General features: G+C 46.8%; 1 protein-coding gene across 3 annotated transcripts in view; it reads right to left on the reverse strand.

Annotated features, from left to right (window-relative positions):
• Positions 1-14,799, reverse strand: part of LOC134933276 (LON peptidase N-terminal domain and RING finger protein 1-like) — a 148,896-nt gene that overhangs the window by 88,800 nt on the left and 45,297 nt on the right. For all 3 annotated transcript variants that reach the window (XM_063928351.1, XM_063928350.1, XM_063928352.1), the window contains exons 2-3: positions 11,048-11,166; positions 1,383-1,505 (exon numbers count right to left, since the gene is read on the reverse strand). In XM_063928351.1, coding sequence (XP_063784421.1) covers positions 1,383-1,505; positions 11,048-11,166 — 242 coding nt within the window. The remainder of the gene's footprint in view (positions 1-1,382; positions 1,506-11,047; positions 11,167-14,799) is intronic.

Here is a 14,799-nt window from a genome sequence, read left to right on the forward strand (position 1 = left end):
GACTACTGTAATCTGCTCCTGACTGGCATTCCTGACAAATACCTCTCTCCATGCAATCTATCCTCAATGCTGCTGCCCGGCTCATCTTCCTCACCAAACGCACTACGTCCACCTCTCCTCTCTTACTAGACCTTCACTGGCTCCCCTTCCCTTTCAGAATCCATTTCAAGCTTCTCACACTCGCTTACAAAGCCCTCACCCACTCCTCTCCCATCTACATCTCTGACCTTATCTCCCTTTACACTCCCACCCGTCCTCTTCGCTCTGCTAATGCACGCTGACTCTCCTGCCTACGGATTACTTCCTCCCACTCCTACCTCCAAGATTTTTCACGTGCTGCACCACTTCTTTGGAATTCCCTACCTCTCCCCCTCAGACTCTCCACCTCTCTACAAAACTTCAAACGGGCTCTCAAGACCCACTTCTTCACCAAACCCAGCCAAATCTCATCCTAACCCTCTGTTCTACGCTCTCTATGTACCCCAACTGTGTCACCCCTGTCTGTCTACCCCTCCCCTTTAGAATGTAAGCTCTCACGAGCAGGGCCCTCTTCCCTCATGTGCTTATCCTTTCTTACTTTAATAATCTTCAACTGCACCAATTCCATCAGTCTTCTGCCACCTGATACTTATTCCAGTGTCATCTGCTGATGTAACTATGTTTATTTACCCTGTATTTGTCCTATATTGTCATCAACTGTAAGTTGCTGTTTTCCCGTTTGATTATTTGTTTATGTACTCTGTAATTGGGCGCTGCGGAACCCTTGTGGCGCCATATAAATAAAGGATAATAATAATAATAAAGTGCAAGTGCAGTCTGACTAATGTTTACATGAAGAATGATATTTTGTTGGCTAAGCAGTGCCCGGTTATCAAAGGGTCTGGGATGGGTGCCCAGGGGCCTCCACACATAGCTACATCACCAGTGCTGGGGGGACTGTGGCATTATGTGAACTTGGGTTTCTGTGTGGCATATTGTGTAAATAACACATTTGTGGTGCTGGGAGTATTTACACAGTATACTTTTAATAACATCACTAGAATATGATACTGACAACTTTATTTGTAGGGGCCCCAACAAGTTAGATGCCCTGGGGCACCCACAAATCTGAATCTGGCCCTGTGTACATGCATACTGTAAATTAAGCTCTAAGGGGCAGATGTATTAAGCCTGGAGAAGTGATAAAGCAGTGATAAGTGGAAGGGGATGACACATCAGCCAATCAGCTCCTAACTGTTCATTTACATATTGGAGCGGATTGGCTGGTGCGTTATCATCTTGCACTTATCACTGCTTGATCACTTCTCCAGGCTTAATACATCTGCCCCTCAGTCGAAAAGTGGATTCAAGATATAGTAACCCATTGTAAGAGTAAAAGTCACCTGCTCGATCTCATAACGGGCTGCAGAGTACTGTGAATTCAGCGTTAGGCACTGTTGGAACTGCCCAAGAGCTTCCTCCTTATTATCCATATGGATTAGAGCCAAACCCTTTCTGTAGAATCCCTGCAGGGGAAAGGAAACCACAGTGAGAAACACTGTACAGTATATAGTTTAGTTCTGAGTGTGAGTGTCCTAAGAGATGCTAACACCTAATGTTCTACTCTCCTTCTGCCATCTTCCACCTTGGGGGCTATTGTACCGGCACTGCACTCCTCTCTCCTGCTACCACTTTACCAATTAAAGCAGGCTGCACTGTGACAAGCGCTCGTCTCCTCTTATATTACCTTAATAATCATTGTGGTAAGCTTTTATTTATATAGGGGGTCATTCCGAGTTGTTCGCTCGTTATTTTTTTGCCGCAACGGAGCGATTAGTCGCTAATGCGCATGCGCAATGTCCGCAGTGCGACTGCGCCAAGTAAATTTGCTATGCAGTTAGGTATTTTACTCACGGCATTACAAGGTTTTTTCTTCATTCTGTTGATCGTAATGTGATTGACAGGAAGTGAGTGTTTCTGGGCGGAAACAGGCCGTTTTATGGGTGTGTGCGAAAAAACGCTACCGTTTCTGGGAAAAAAGCGGGAGTGGCTGGAGAAACGGAGGAGTGTCTGGGCGAACGCTGGGTGTGTTTGTGACGTCAAACCAGGAACGACACTGACTGAACTGATCGCAGATGCCGAGTAAGTCTGGAGCTACTCAGAAACTGCTAAGAAGTGTCTATTCGCAATTTTGCTAATCTTTCGTTCACAATTTTGATAAGCTAAGATTCACTCCCAGTAGGCGGCGGCTTAGCGTGTGCAAAGCTGCTAAAAGCAGCTTGCGAGCGAACAACTCAGAATGAGGGCCATAGCACCATTCAGGGGATGACAATACAATCGCACAATGGCCCTCATTCGGAGTTGATCGCTAGCTAGCTGCTTTTAGCAGCAGTGCAAACGCTAAGCCGCTGCCCTCTTGGAGTGTATCTTAGCAGAAGTGCGACCGAAAAGGATCGCAGCATTGCTACAAAAAAAGATTGTGCAGTTTCAGAGTAGCTGCAGACCTACTCCTACCTTGCGATCACTTCCGACTGTTTCGCTCCTGTTTTGATGTCACAAACACGCCCTGCGTTCGGCCAGCCACTCCCCCGTTACCCCAGCTACTCCTGCGTTTTTAACTGGCATGCCTGCGTTTTTACACACACTCCTCGAAAACAGTCAGTTTCCGCCCAGAAACACCCACTTCCTGTCAATCACTCAACAATCAGCAGTGTGACTGAAAAGCGTCGCTAGACCTTGTGTGAAACTACATCGGCTTTTGTGAAAGTACGTCGCGCGTGCGCAGTGCGCAGAAATGCCGATTTTTAGCCTGAACGCTGCGCTGCGAACATCGGCAGCTAGCGACCAACTCGGAATGACCCCCAATATACAGTCAGTGAACAGTCAGTCAGTGGATTACATGAGTAAAGTGACTCATTGCGGCTAGTGCATGCAAGTAATAAAAATTACATGTGGGGGGGGGGGGGGGGGGAGTAGGAATTAAGTGACTAATTCATCTTTGTATGCACATGCCTACGTAGATGAGATTTTTCAGGCTACGGAATTGCTAATCATTTAAAATGAAGCTGCCGCTCAGACTAGAATATAGATGCCCACCGTAGCCATTGCAAAGTCCTCAGTAACTCTGTACACATACACAGCACTGCAGCAATACTGAGGAAAGAGCCTACGGCCACGCAGACTGGCTGCAGCAGTAGAGACGCTGGCGCCAACTTTTTCGAAACAATCACAGCCGAAGGCAGTTACACGCCCCGAAAATGGACGTGACCCATCTGTGTTTCTGCCGCGACTCCCCGTTACCTCCCCCAATTAACTCCCCCTGCTTCTCATTCATTCTGTGATCAAATTCCCACTGCTATTTGAGTGAAAACACTAATTGTACTTTCTGGGGGGAAAAAAACACATGGTATAATTGGTGTGGATTCTACATATAAAGAGAATAAAATCAGCGATATGGATTGTGGAATGTGATGAGTGCTACATTGAAAAATGGCCTCAGCGCTAGGTTGAGAAAATCCCAAGCAGTGAAGGGGTTAATACACCTGTTACAATACAACCTTCCTCCCCCCCTCCTTTCCCCCACAAATAAAATGTGATGAAATGAGATGGAGCAAGTACAAAATCCCCATATGTGGTAATGTCATAGCTGCATTACATAGTATAACCAGCTTTTCAAAGAGTATGGCACTCTCTCGCCACTATATACCCCCAACTAGCCCTAATACCCTAACCCAAACATAATACCCTAAGCCCATCTCCTAAACTAACCCTAATACCCTAACACTCTATACCTAATGCTCTAACCCTAAAGGGCAGACTGGATTGGCCAATTGGTTCTTATCTGCCATCAAATTCTATACAATTCTACTATAGGTTGTATCTATGATGCTATTCTATGGAGCAGTTATGTATTCAGTACAATTCCATGAATATAGTAGCTTTGGCTTCCTGCCAAACTTACTGCTTATTTGAAGCAGATATTCTTGTTTTTTCTCTGGTACTAAGGTCATTGCTGGTGTGAAGCAGACAGGCAGTTGTGTATGTAAATTATCTGATGTCAGCCTCCAGTTACACACAGCTTAACATAAAAACTTATCTAAAATAAAGACATGGAGACATATTGCCAGAGAAAAGGGTCAGCTTTATTTAGTTATAAGTAGTGATGAGCAGGTTCGGTTCCTCGGAACCCGAACCCCCCCGAACTTCACCCATTTTACACGGGTCCGAGGCATACTCGGATTCTCCCGTATGGCTCGGTTAATCCGAGCGCGCCCGAACGTCATCATCCCGCTGTCGGATTCTCGCGAGATTCGGATTCTATATAAGCAGCCGCGCGTCGCTGTCATTTTCACTCGTGCATTGGAAATGTTAGAGAGAGGACGTGGCTGGCGTCCTCTCCGTTTATTAATGTTGATGCAAATATTTGTGCTTATTGCTTAATTGTGGGGACTGGGGAGCAGCTGTATTATATAGGAGGAGTACAGTGCAGAGTTTTGCTGACAGTGACCACCAGTATACGTTGTCTGCCTGAAAAACACTCCATATCTGTGCTCACACTGCTTAATTGTGGGGACTGGGGAGCAGCTGTATTATATTGGAGGAGTACAGTGCAGAGTTTTGCTGACAGTGACCACCAGTATACGTTGTCTGCCTGAAAAACACTCCATATCTGTGCTCAGTGTGCTGCATATATCTGTGCTCACACTGCTTAATTGTGGGGACTGGGGAGCAGCTGTATTATATAGGAGGAGTACAGTGCAGAGTTTTGCTGACAGTGACCACCAGTATACGTTGTCTGCCTGAAAAACACTCCATATCTGTGCTCAGTGTGCTGCATATATCTGTGCTCACACTGCTTTATTGTGGGGACTGGGGACCACCAGTATATTATATAGGAGGAGTACAGTGCAGAGTTTTGCTGACCAGTGACCTCCAGTATACGTTGTCTGCCTGAAAAACACTCCATATCTGTGCTCAGTGTGCTGCATATATCTGTGCTCAGTGTGCTAATTGCTTTATTGTGGGGACTGGGGATCAGCAGTATTATATAGGAGGAGTACAGTGCAGAGTTTTGCTGACAGTGACCACCAGTATATATAGCAGTACGGTACGGAAGGCCACTGCTCTACCTACCTCTGTGTTATCAAGTATACTATCCATCTAGATTCTATACCTGTGGTGCATTTTAGTTTTGCAGTTTGCTGACAGTGACCACCAGTATATATAGCAGTACGGTACGGAAGGCCACTGCTCTACCTACCTCTGTGTCGTCAAGTATACTATCCATCTAGATTCTATACCTGTGGTGCATTTTAGTTTTGCAGTTTGCAGACAGTGACCACCAGTATATATAGCAGTACGGTACGGAAGGCCACTGCTCTACCTACCTCTGTGTCGTCAAGTATACTATCCATCCATACCTGTGGTGCATTTCAGTTGTGCGCAGTATATATAGTAGTAGGCCATTGCTATTGATACTGGCATATAATTCCACACATTAAAAAATGGAGAACAAAAATGTGGAGGTTAAAATAGGGAAAGATCAAGATCCACTTCCACCTCGTGCTGAAGCTGCTGCCACTAGTCATGGCCGAGACGATGAAATGCCATCAACGTCGTCTGCCAAGGCCGATGCCCAATGTCATAGTAGAGAGCATGTAAAATCCAAAAAACAAAAGTTCAGTGAAATGACCCAAAAATCAAAATTGAAAGCGTCTGATGAGAAGCGTAAACTTGCCAATATGCCATTTACGACACGGAGTGGCAAGGAACGGCTGAGGCCCTGGCCTATGTTCATGGCTAGTGGTTCAGATTCACATGAGGATGGAAGCACTCATCCTTTCGCTAGAAAACTGCAGTGCCACCCCTAGATGGGCCAGGTGTTTGTGTCGGCCACTTGTGTCGCTTAGCTTAGTCACACAGCGACATTGGTGCGCCTCTTTTTTTCTTTGCATCATGTGCTGTTTGGGGACAATTTTTTTTGAAGTGCCATCCTGCCTGACACTGCAGTGCCACTCCTAGATGGGCCAGGTGTTTGTGTCGCCCACTTGTGTCGCTTAGCTTAGTCACACAGCGACCTATGGTTACGAAGAAAGAATGGCCCTACACGCAGTGCTGCATCTGTTAAAGTGAGTCAGCCTTAAATAGGGGCCAAATGCAAGCTCATAGCATGTAATTCACAAATGTCTAGATGGGGGACAACTGCCAGCTCATCACAAACCCAGGGGCTGATTTATCAGTCAGTTTTATCACACGCAATTATTGCTGTATGGTATATCCTTCTTAACCCTAATCTAATCCTAAAACAGAAAAAAAGATCATGTGTTGACATTGTGACTGTCGACATTCTGAAATGTTGACATACATCACATGTAGATATTATGCTGTTGTCATTATGAATGGCGACGGACTGATTGCATACCCTCTCTCTGCTGTCTTTGACCCATAACGTTAATTAGCAAATAATTCAGGTCTATCCAGCCTGGCATGTTCACATCAGATTCGACCACACTGGCAAGTGTGTTATCTGATCTGATGTGACCAGTCAGATACACAGCATGTGCAGCTGCAGGGAAGAGAAACGTCCTGCAGCTACTGCTCTCAGAGGGACCGGAAGGTCCCTCTGCCACCCTGCACCCTCCCCCAGTGTTTGCAGTGCTGCCGATCACTGTTGATCGGTCATCATTTCTGGACCCCCCATCCGGCGACTGCAGAAATTAGCAGCCGCTGAGGAAGTGTATATTAACCCCCACAAGCCTCCCCCATGCACCGTGATGTTTCCGATGGTGACAACCAATGGCCCTCATTCCGAGTTGATCGCACAAAGCTGCTTTTTGCAGCCCATGCGATCAACTAGTCGCCGCCTAGGGGGGAGGGAGTTTTTGCATAGCAAGGAAGCGAACGCTTGTGCAGCCCTGCTATGCAAATAGATTTTTTGCAGTTTCTAAGTAGGTCCTGACATATTCACCGGCTGCGATGTCTTCAGCGTGACTGGTCCCGGAGTTGACGACAGACACCTGCCCTGCAAACGCCTGGACACGCCTGCGTTGGACTCACCACTCCCAGAAAATGGTGAGTATCCGCCCCGGAACGCCTTCCGCCTGTCAACCTTCTTACGAATGTCGCTGCGATCACTTTCGTTGCTGTCCCTGTTGTTGCCCATCGCTGGGCAACGACGCGCCTGCGCAATGCGGCCGCGCATGCGCAGTTCCGTCCTGATTGCACGGCTGCGAAGAAGTGCAGCGTGCGATTGGGTCGGAATGACTCCCAATGTTCCAATGTTTAAAATAAACAGATTTTTAAAAATATTAAAATATATATATATATATATATATATATATATATATATATATATATAATTATTTTTTAATTTTTTTATATTTTTTTTTATAAAATAATTTGACACGTTTAAATACATGTTCTTCACCGACTTCACTCATTACTCAATTTGCAATTTCTAAGTGTTTTGTTTTTTAAATAATCACCAGTTTAGCGGTTAAGGAATATGTTTATATAGCAACCTTAAAAACTGCCTATAACACAGCAGCAACACATATCTCACAACCTGACAATTTCTATACTTTTTCCAAGCCCAAAAAACTGAATATTGAGGTGAGAAAATTACAACGTTAAGTGTAAACCTAAAACCTGTATTGTACAGTATGTACAAATGAGTCGCGTACGGTAAAATATATGGGTCTAAAGGACTGGCTGTAAGAACTCGTGTAAACTCCTTGGAGCAGGGCCCTCTTCCCTCCTGTTCTCATAGCCCTCTTCTCTTGCACTTAAATTACAGCTCTCTCCTACTCAGCCATTGTCTACACCTGCATCTCCTCCCCCTCGTAACCGTTCATCTCTCCCAACGGCTGTATACCCTTAGTAGCACTTCAATTACTCCTTTGCTTCCTTACATATCGGCTGTAGTGTATACTGAGAACTGCGGTGCTAATTGTTACCTGTGCTCTGTTGTAGCTTTTCTGTAACGTTAAGTTCTATGTACCCTGCATTGGTCTCATGTGTGCTGTATGTACGGAGCTGCGAACCACATTTGGAGCCTTATAAATAAAATGAAATAATAATAATTAATGCAGCCCGGCAATGACCGTCCATTGTCATCGCATAATTGGATTTTTCAACAGTCCTGATCAATATCTATTCAATCATTTTGGACCCATACACACAGAAATTTGTGGATACTTTTTACTTAAGCATCTAAATTAGCCATTGCAGTTAATGTGTGTATAGCAGCTTCACAGAAAAGCAATGCTGATTTTGATTACAGTGCCAGCAAAATAGAATTTGCAATCTATCTTTGGGAAATGTCAGCTGTTATGAAATATGTAAGGGTGGGATGCAGTTAATACACTGGCTGTCAGCATCCCAGTGTTTAGGCATCCCAATAGCCGGTGAAATGCCGCTGTCCGGAATCCCAACAAACGCTGTGTCCGCCAACTGAGTGAGAATATAATCTGTGAAGAGCGAAGCGAGCCACCGGGCCCAAAGCGCGGAGAGCGCAGCGAGACCGCGAGAGGACTCACTGCCTCTATTCCGACATATGGGATGTCGCTGTTGGTATAGTGAGAGCCAGCATTCCGTCTGCCGGTCAAACATATGTATTCCGTAAGGATCACACACTCATTTATAATAGGAATACTGGTGGTATCCGGACTCCAGGTCAACACCAAAAAGGTCGACACCACTTAGGTCAACACCAAATGGTCAACACACCTTAGGTCGACCCCTGAAATAGGTCGACATGGACAAAAGGTCGACATGAGGTTTTTTTTTCACTTTCTTTTTTTTCTTCATTTTTTTTAAACTTTTTCATACTTTACGATCCACGTGGACTACGATTGGGAACGGTAACTTGTGCTGAGCGCAGCGGTAGCGGAGCGAGGCACCTTGCCCGGAGCCATGCGAGGGGACACAGTGCACTAATTGGGGTTCCCGGTCAATTTATGGAGAAAACGACACCAAAAAACACATTAAAAAAACTCATGTCCACCTTTTTCCATGTCGAACTTGATCATGTCAACCTTTTGACCATGTCGACCTGTATCAGGTGTTGATCTTTGGTGTGTCGACCAATTGGTGTCAACCTAAGTGGTGTCGACCTGGAGTCCCATACCCAATACTGGTAAACTTTTATTTAAGTTATTGCTTAAATCATTAATTACAATATTGTAGTAGAATGTGGCTCTGTGTCGGCCTTTCACAGTCAGTTCATCTTCACACCAATGGGTCAATATCCCAAAGGCTGGTTAACTATTGGTGTCTGCAGGCTAACTGTAGCAGGTGCAAACTCGTGGTTTAAACGCATTCATTAGTACATTACAGTATTGTTCACAATCATTTCAGTTTACACAGCATAGATGTTTGACTTCTTGCAAAGACGCAAACCTATGAATCATTTAACAGAGAGGTCAAAATGCCTTCGGCTTCAGCTTGGAAGAAGCTGCCACAGGCTGAAAACCGAATCCTAAACTAAGACGGACGCTTTATTCTCTTTTCAACGCACAACTAGAATGTGGCAGGCGTATGGGGCAACTGCAGCCTGTTATTGTCTGCATTACATGCATCCTCTACTGCAACTGTGTAGAGTGCTGCTTGCAGTAATATTTAATGCATTAGTGTCTAGAGGGGTCTATTCAGACCCAAACGCAGCCGCGTATCTGTACACAGCGGCTGCATTCAGGGGGTCTGCGCATGTGCACTGGCCATAGCGGGGGTGATTCCGACCCGTTCGCAGGCTGCGGCTCATCGCAGTGGTGCGAACGGGTTGGTTCTGCGCATGCACGGCGGACGCAATGCGCAGGCATGCCATTGCTGAGCGACGGCAGTCGCTGGGCAACAACGCCGATTACGAAGAAAGTGGTCGCAGCGCGGATTGCGAGAAGATTGACAGGTGGGAGGCAGATCGGGCGTCTACTCACCGTTTTCCGGGCGTGGAGATCCAAACACAGGCGTTTCGAGGCATTTGGAGGGCGGATGTCTGACATCAATTCCGGGACCTTCATGGCTGGATCCATCGCACAGGGTAAGTAACTGCAGGGCTGGTCTTGTTTTACACAAAACTTTTTTAGCATAGATCGGCTGCACAAGCGATCGCAGCCCTGCTATGCTAAAATACACTCCCCCATAGGCGGCGACTAGTTGATCGCACGAGCAGCAAAAAGTTGCTACGTGCGATCAACTCGGAATGACCCCCAGTGAGCGACCCTTCTCCTCAAGGTGATTGACAGCGACGGCGGTTGCGGTGCAGTCTGTCAGCCAGTGAGAGATGTGAGGGGAGGTAGGGTGTGGGGCCCCCTAGCTGCAGAAGATTATATAATACATTAGTCACATGTATCTCCATCTATCCTCTACAGGTCAGAATTAACATTCAGCATACAAGTAAGTATACACAAAAGAGGGAAAAAAAAACACTTTATACTTGCTGATCGTGGTTCAAATTCTGCCCCAAACCTTACTAGATATGTATGAATCACATGCTGGCCAGTGAAGATTCATCACGTCAGTTACTGTTAGCAGATCATATTCTCACACTAGTAGGGAGATGTATCAAGCCTTGGAGGGCCATGTTACAGGCTGTGGGCAAGATGCATCAATCAGTATTTTGCGGTCAAAAGGTTTAGCCGCTTACTGTATATGGGATACCCACCAGGTCCAAGCTGAGGAATGTAACGCCATCTTTATATGGTGTACCCACTACAAGCCTATAGGCTACTATTAGCATCTTTCCCTGAGAGGGATCCCAGCACCCCTTCTGCGCGCTCCAACCCAGAAGTCCCCACAACACAAAGGACAGTTCTCATCGGGAGAGCTGTCCTTTGCTTAAATCTTAATGCATACGAAGTAAATAAAAGCTGACATGCATGATAGCAAAGCCTGATACATCTCCTCCTAGCAGAGAAATGTAATAGCCTTTAATTTAAATTCCGTTGAGTTAGCACAATGTTGTAAAGTGGCAATCACTTAAAAAGGTAAAACTTAAAACATCAGCCAGAGTCAGCGGAAACTCGCCAATGTCTACAAGTCACAGGTTGCAGTAGAGTTAATGTGCACTTACCTCTGGATTCTGTGGCTGCAGATTACAGATCACTTCCGCTTCCCGCAGAGATTCAGGATATTGCTTTAATGACAAATACACCTGTGAGCGAAGTACCCTCAAGGGAACGTCCTCAGGAGCTGTAAAAACAAAATATATTTCTGCATTGTACTTCACTGTAAGAACCTTGTAAATTCCCATAAAACCTGCTACAGCCACTTTATAAAAGAAAGTGTTTCGCACAAGTGCTAAAATGTTATAAATAAATAACCAGCACATTTAGGTAACAACATTTACAAGGCACCCGGGTTTATTTTTTTATTTATTATTTTACACACACACACACACACACACACACACACACACACACACACACGCCCACATAAACACACACACACTTAGTTAGCACCGATCATCTTTTAGTGCAACTTTTTAACATTAAAGTGCATCTTATTTGCAAAACAATGTGAATAGGGCACATACAGTATGCAGCTTTTGCGGATTATAATAATCTTATGCGGCATGCCTATATTCTGTGTGCGACCGCAGCTGTATCTACATACAAAATGCTATGCTACAGTACAGTGTTTTCCTAGAGAAATATGCATGCCACATACAATTTTATTGCGACGCCCAACTCTTATGGAGCTCCACAGGACCTATCAGCTCACTCACACCAGGCATCTCCCGTTGCAAGGTGTATTGTGGCAAGATGTACGAGGACACACCTGTGTGTGTGTGTGTGTGTGTGTGTGTGTGTGTGTGTGTGTGTGTGTGTGTGTGTGATATATATATATATATATATATATATATATGCGGGTTCGGTTCTCCGAGATCCGAAACCCCCCGAACTTCACCCATTTTACACGGTTCCGAGGCAGCCTCGGATCTTCCCGCCTTGCTCGGTTAACCCGAACGTCATCATCCCGCTGTCGGATTCTCGCGAGATTCGTATTCTATATAAAGAGCCGCGCGTCGACGCCATTTTCACTCGTGCATTGGAGATTGAATGGAGAGGACATGGCTGCGTTCTCTCCCTGAAAAGCTCCATAATCTGTGCTCAGTGTGCTGCAAATAATCTGTGCTCAGTGTGCTGAAAATATCTGTGCTCAGTGTGCTGAAAATATCTACGTTCTCTGCCTGAAAACGCTCCATATCTGTGCTCAGTGTGCTGCAAATATCTGTGCTCAGGGAAGCAAATCCCGGGCCATTTTTTCAATCCCGGGTATCGGGATTGAAAAATGGCCAATCCCGGGATTCCCAGGATACCCGGGACTGGCTTTTAGCTAGGTGGCCGCCCCCACGCCCCACCCCGCCCATATAACTCACCATATACTGGGGGAGGGGAACATCATTTGAACGCTGCTGGCGGCTCCCAGCAGCGGCTGACAGCGCAGCGTGACCTCTTACACTGTGCTGGGGACCCGGAAGGAGGAAGCCGGGCAGCGTTTGAGCGTCCTGTGGATGCTCAATGCTGATCCCTCAATCCCCGGGATTGGATCTTCCAATCCTGGGATTGAATCCCGGCCATTTTTGGCCCTAAATCCCGGGATCCCGATCCCAGGATTGGCCACCATGGTGCTCAGTGTGCTTTATTGTGGGGACTGGGGACCACCAGCATATAATTATACTTATAGTAGTGCAGTACAGTAGGCCATTGCTGTATCTTGCAGCTCTGTGTCACTGCAAGTATCCATCCATTCCATTTTCTTCCAGTGATTTGGACCAATAATACCATTGATTAGAACAAATAATTCCTGTGATATTGAGGTGTTTGCAGTGGCGGATTTAGGGGGGGGGCACCAAGACACGTGCCCCCCCTGTCATTTTTAGTGCAGACTGACATGCGGACGAGTGTCCGCATGTCAGTCTGCGGTCTCGTTTCGTCCCCTGCTGTTAGGAGGGACACGGAGGGCACAGTGCGCGCCTCTCCTGTGTCCCTCCTGTGTCTCCGGCGGCCGCTGGTCTCATAAAGGAAGTGCCGTTTGTGAGCACTTCCTTTATTACAGTGACCCGCGGCCGCCGGAGACCCAGGAGGGACACAGGGAGGCGTGCACTGTGCCCTCCGTGTCCCTCCTAACAGCAGGGGAGCGGGGGGAGCAGCGGCGGCGGAGGAAGGGGGGGGGACGGGGGACGCACTGGGGGGGAATATCTGGCACTGGGGGCATATTTGCAGGGAGGGGGGGGGGGAGAATATCTGGCACTGGGGACATATATGGCACTGGGGGGAATATCTGGCACTGGGGGCATATCTGGCACTGGGGGGGGGGATATCTGGCACTGGGGGCATATGTGGCACTGGGGGGGGGGGGGATATCTGGCACTGGGGGGAATAACTGGCAGGGAAGGGATATCTGGCACTGGGGCATTGTCTGGCACTGGGGGCATATGTGGCACTGGGGGGGGGGAATATCTGGCACTGGGGCATATGTGGCAATGGGGGCATATATAGCACTGGGGGCATATGTGGCACTGTCGGGGAATATCTGGCACTGGGGGTATATGTGTACCTGGCACATGGGGGGGCTATATTTGGCACTGGGGGCATGTGAGTACCTGGCACCGTGGGGGAATATCTGGCACTGGGGACATATGTGGCACTGGGAGCACAGCCCTAGCAACAAGGACTACCTCCTAGCAACGAGCATGACACCCAGTGCATGAAACCCCTGGCAACGAGCATGACACCCTGAGCATGAAAACCCCTGGCACCGTGCATGGAACCAAGAGCATGAAACCCCTGGCAACGAGCATGACACCCAGTGCATGAAACCCCTGACAACGAGCAGGTATTTGAAAAGTAATTAGAAGCCTTACTGTAGGACTTAATGTGTAATGGGCATTACGGTGTGTGGCATAATGTATCACGGACATTGCGGTGTGTGTCATAATGTGTCGCAGGCATTACGGTGTATGGTATACTCTATCGCTGGCATTGTGATATGTGGTATAATGTCTCAGGGTCATTGCAGTGTGGGGCATAATGTATCACGGACATTGCGGTGTGTGTCATAATGTGTCAGGCATTACGGTGTGTGGTATACTATATCACGGGCATTGTGGTATGTGGTATAATGTCTCAGGGTTATTACAGTGTGGCATAATATATAACGGGCATTGCGGTGTGTGGCATAGGGTATAACGGGCATTGCGGTATGTGTCACAGGCATTACGGTGTATGGTATACTATATCACGGGCATTGTGGTATAATGTCTCAAGGTCATTGCAGTGTGTGGCATAATGTGTCCCAGACATTGTATGTGCTATAATGTATCAGGGGCAGTGCAGTGTGTAGCATAATGTATAACGGGCATTGCGATTCCTGTCATAATGTGTCACAGGCATTACGGTGTGTGGCATAATGTGTCTGGGGCATTACAGTGTGTGCATATTGTGTCATGTGCATTATTGTGTGTGGAATAATGTCTAAGGGCCATTGCAGTATGTGGAATAATGTATACTGGGCATTACTATAAGGAGGAAAAATGACAAATAATGTAAGGGGCATGAATCAGGATTATTTTTCTTTTCTGTGGTGGCCAACGTCTGGGCGTGCAGGTTGCAAAACTGGGGTATAAGGTAGTCTTTTCCTGCAATACCACGCCCATTCCAACGAAGCCACGCCCATTCCAACGAAGCCACGTCCCTTATGGTGCCCCCCCTGTAATTTTTTTCTGGATCCGCCCCTGGGTGTTTGTGTCGCTTAGCTTAGCCGTCCAGCGACCACAGTGCACCTCTTTTTCTCTTTTCTTTGCATCATGTGCTGTTTGAG

The sequence above is a fragment of the Pseudophryne corroboree genome, chromosome 6, assembly GCF_028390025.1.
Source record: "Pseudophryne corroboree isolate aPseCor3 chromosome 6, aPseCor3.hap2, whole genome shotgun sequence".
Taxonomy (NCBI): Eukaryota; Metazoa; Chordata; class Amphibia; order Anura; family Myobatrachidae; genus Pseudophryne; species Pseudophryne corroboree.